Below are 1,368 nucleotides of genomic sequence, written 5' to 3' on the forward strand. Positions count from 1 at the left end.
AGAAAAACAAAAATATATATAGCTTTGGCCTATGACTCGTTGGCGACGAATTAAGGAGAGAATGCATCGCATCTCACAGCCATATATCTGCCACTTACGCCTGTACCCCGGCAACAACACCCAGGAGTTCTGTCTGACTAGACGTTGATAGTTTGGAATCAAAGTGCTTGTTAACTCTCAAATACCATTTGATTTACACTATTATTTTCATTATTTGCTATTTTTCCTGTAAATGTAAAAATAAAAAATTGTTCTTTATACCTACTTGAGATTATCTGCAAGCTGCTGAGCACTACAAGTTGACCACGTGAAATCATTTCCAACCGTACCAGTTTGACTGACAGACATAATATGCATCGAATCGTAGCATCCCCCACTTGCTTCGCCATCGTGGACTATACCTAGGCTGCAATCAATGACATGCATGATATAAACTTTACACTGTATATTTAACAACAGCATTACATTGGGTTCTGCGCCACACCCTACTGTTTTTCGGATGTGCTACCTTATTTGAAATACTAATTATACTACAATTATAATATGAAGCGGTTTTGTCTCCGCCGTAGCCTAGGCCTATTCCAAGAAAAAAAAAAGAAACTCTTCTGATATTTTATTCTTATTATACTTATAAAAGCAAAAACAAAAACAAAAACAAAAAATTAAAAAAAAAAACAATAAAACAAAACAAAACACGCACAAGTCTGCATATTGTATTTTTAAGTTTTTCTTAATAATAAAGATACTACTTTCTCCCTCGTACTTTGCAATTGAGCAAGTTTCAAATAATTAAATATTTTGTATTCTCAGGATAATAGTGTGAACTCCGTACGTCGTAGCACTGTTGTTTTACTCCTACATTATATAGCGTCCCTCCTAACTTCGGAAATATTTTCCTTTATCATGATCAAAGTCCGACAATAATACAACCCGGACAGTCTCTGTGCTTGTTTCCAGACCGCCAGTTTAACGAGATTATCCTCAGTGTTTTTAATTTTATTTTTATTTTTATTATTATTATTTTTTTTTCTTTTCCCCTGTAGATTTGAACATAAAGGTACACATGCATACAGTTAGTCTTCTGTGTTTTTAATAGGATTTTGTAATTGAATACATTATTAAATGTTATATTTACTTGTGCCCTAATTCATGTGCCTCTTCACTAGTTGCTTGAAGACCATCAGCCCTGGCAACGCTAAGTGACGATCTTCCTCCGCACATTCCACCCAGTGGAGCATATCCAGACTGCTGGCAGCCTGTCATATCAGCAAAACATAGCTTGCGTCTGAGAAAAATATGGATTTATATACCATATATTAATTCCATATATATAAGTACTATATATACTGTATATATAATTTATATATA

The 1,368-nt window shown here is 34.2% G+C and overlaps 1 protein-coding gene across 1 annotated transcript; it reads right to left on the minus strand.

The window, feature by feature from the left end:
* Positions 1-261: 261 nt before the first annotated feature.
* On the minus strand, positions 262-1,279 carry LOC117115786 (A disintegrin and metalloproteinase with thrombospondin motifs 17-like). Its single transcript, XM_033259714.1, has 2 exons — positions 1,136-1,279; positions 262-406 (listed from the first exon to the last, which is right to left on the minus strand). The coding sequence occupies exons 1-2, from the start codon at positions 1,261-1,263 to the stop codon at positions 262-264; spliced, it is 273 nt and encodes a 90-aa protein (XP_033115605.1). The 5' UTR covers positions 1,264-1,279.
* Between the last annotated feature and the right edge of the window lie 89 nt (positions 1,280-1,368).

This window comes from Anneissia japonica, unplaced genomic scaffold (genome assembly GCF_011630105.1).
Source record: "Anneissia japonica isolate Jap-2015-1 unplaced genomic scaffold, ASM1163010v1 scaffold40049_len1368_cov144, whole genome shotgun sequence".
Classification (NCBI taxonomy): domain Eukaryota; kingdom Metazoa; phylum Echinodermata; class Crinoidea; order Comatulida; family Comatulidae; genus Anneissia; species Anneissia japonica.

Excerpts from the sequence above, each read along its gene's own strand:
- LOC117115786 (XM_033259714.1), bottom strand. The coding sequence starts at position 1,263 with ATGACAGGCTGCCAGCAGTCTGGATATGCTCCACTGGGTGGAATGTGC. Across the intron at positions 407-1,135 it reads GCACATGAATTAGGGCACAA|CCTAGGTATAGTCCACGATG; the intron begins GTAAATATAACA and ends CATTGATTGCAG.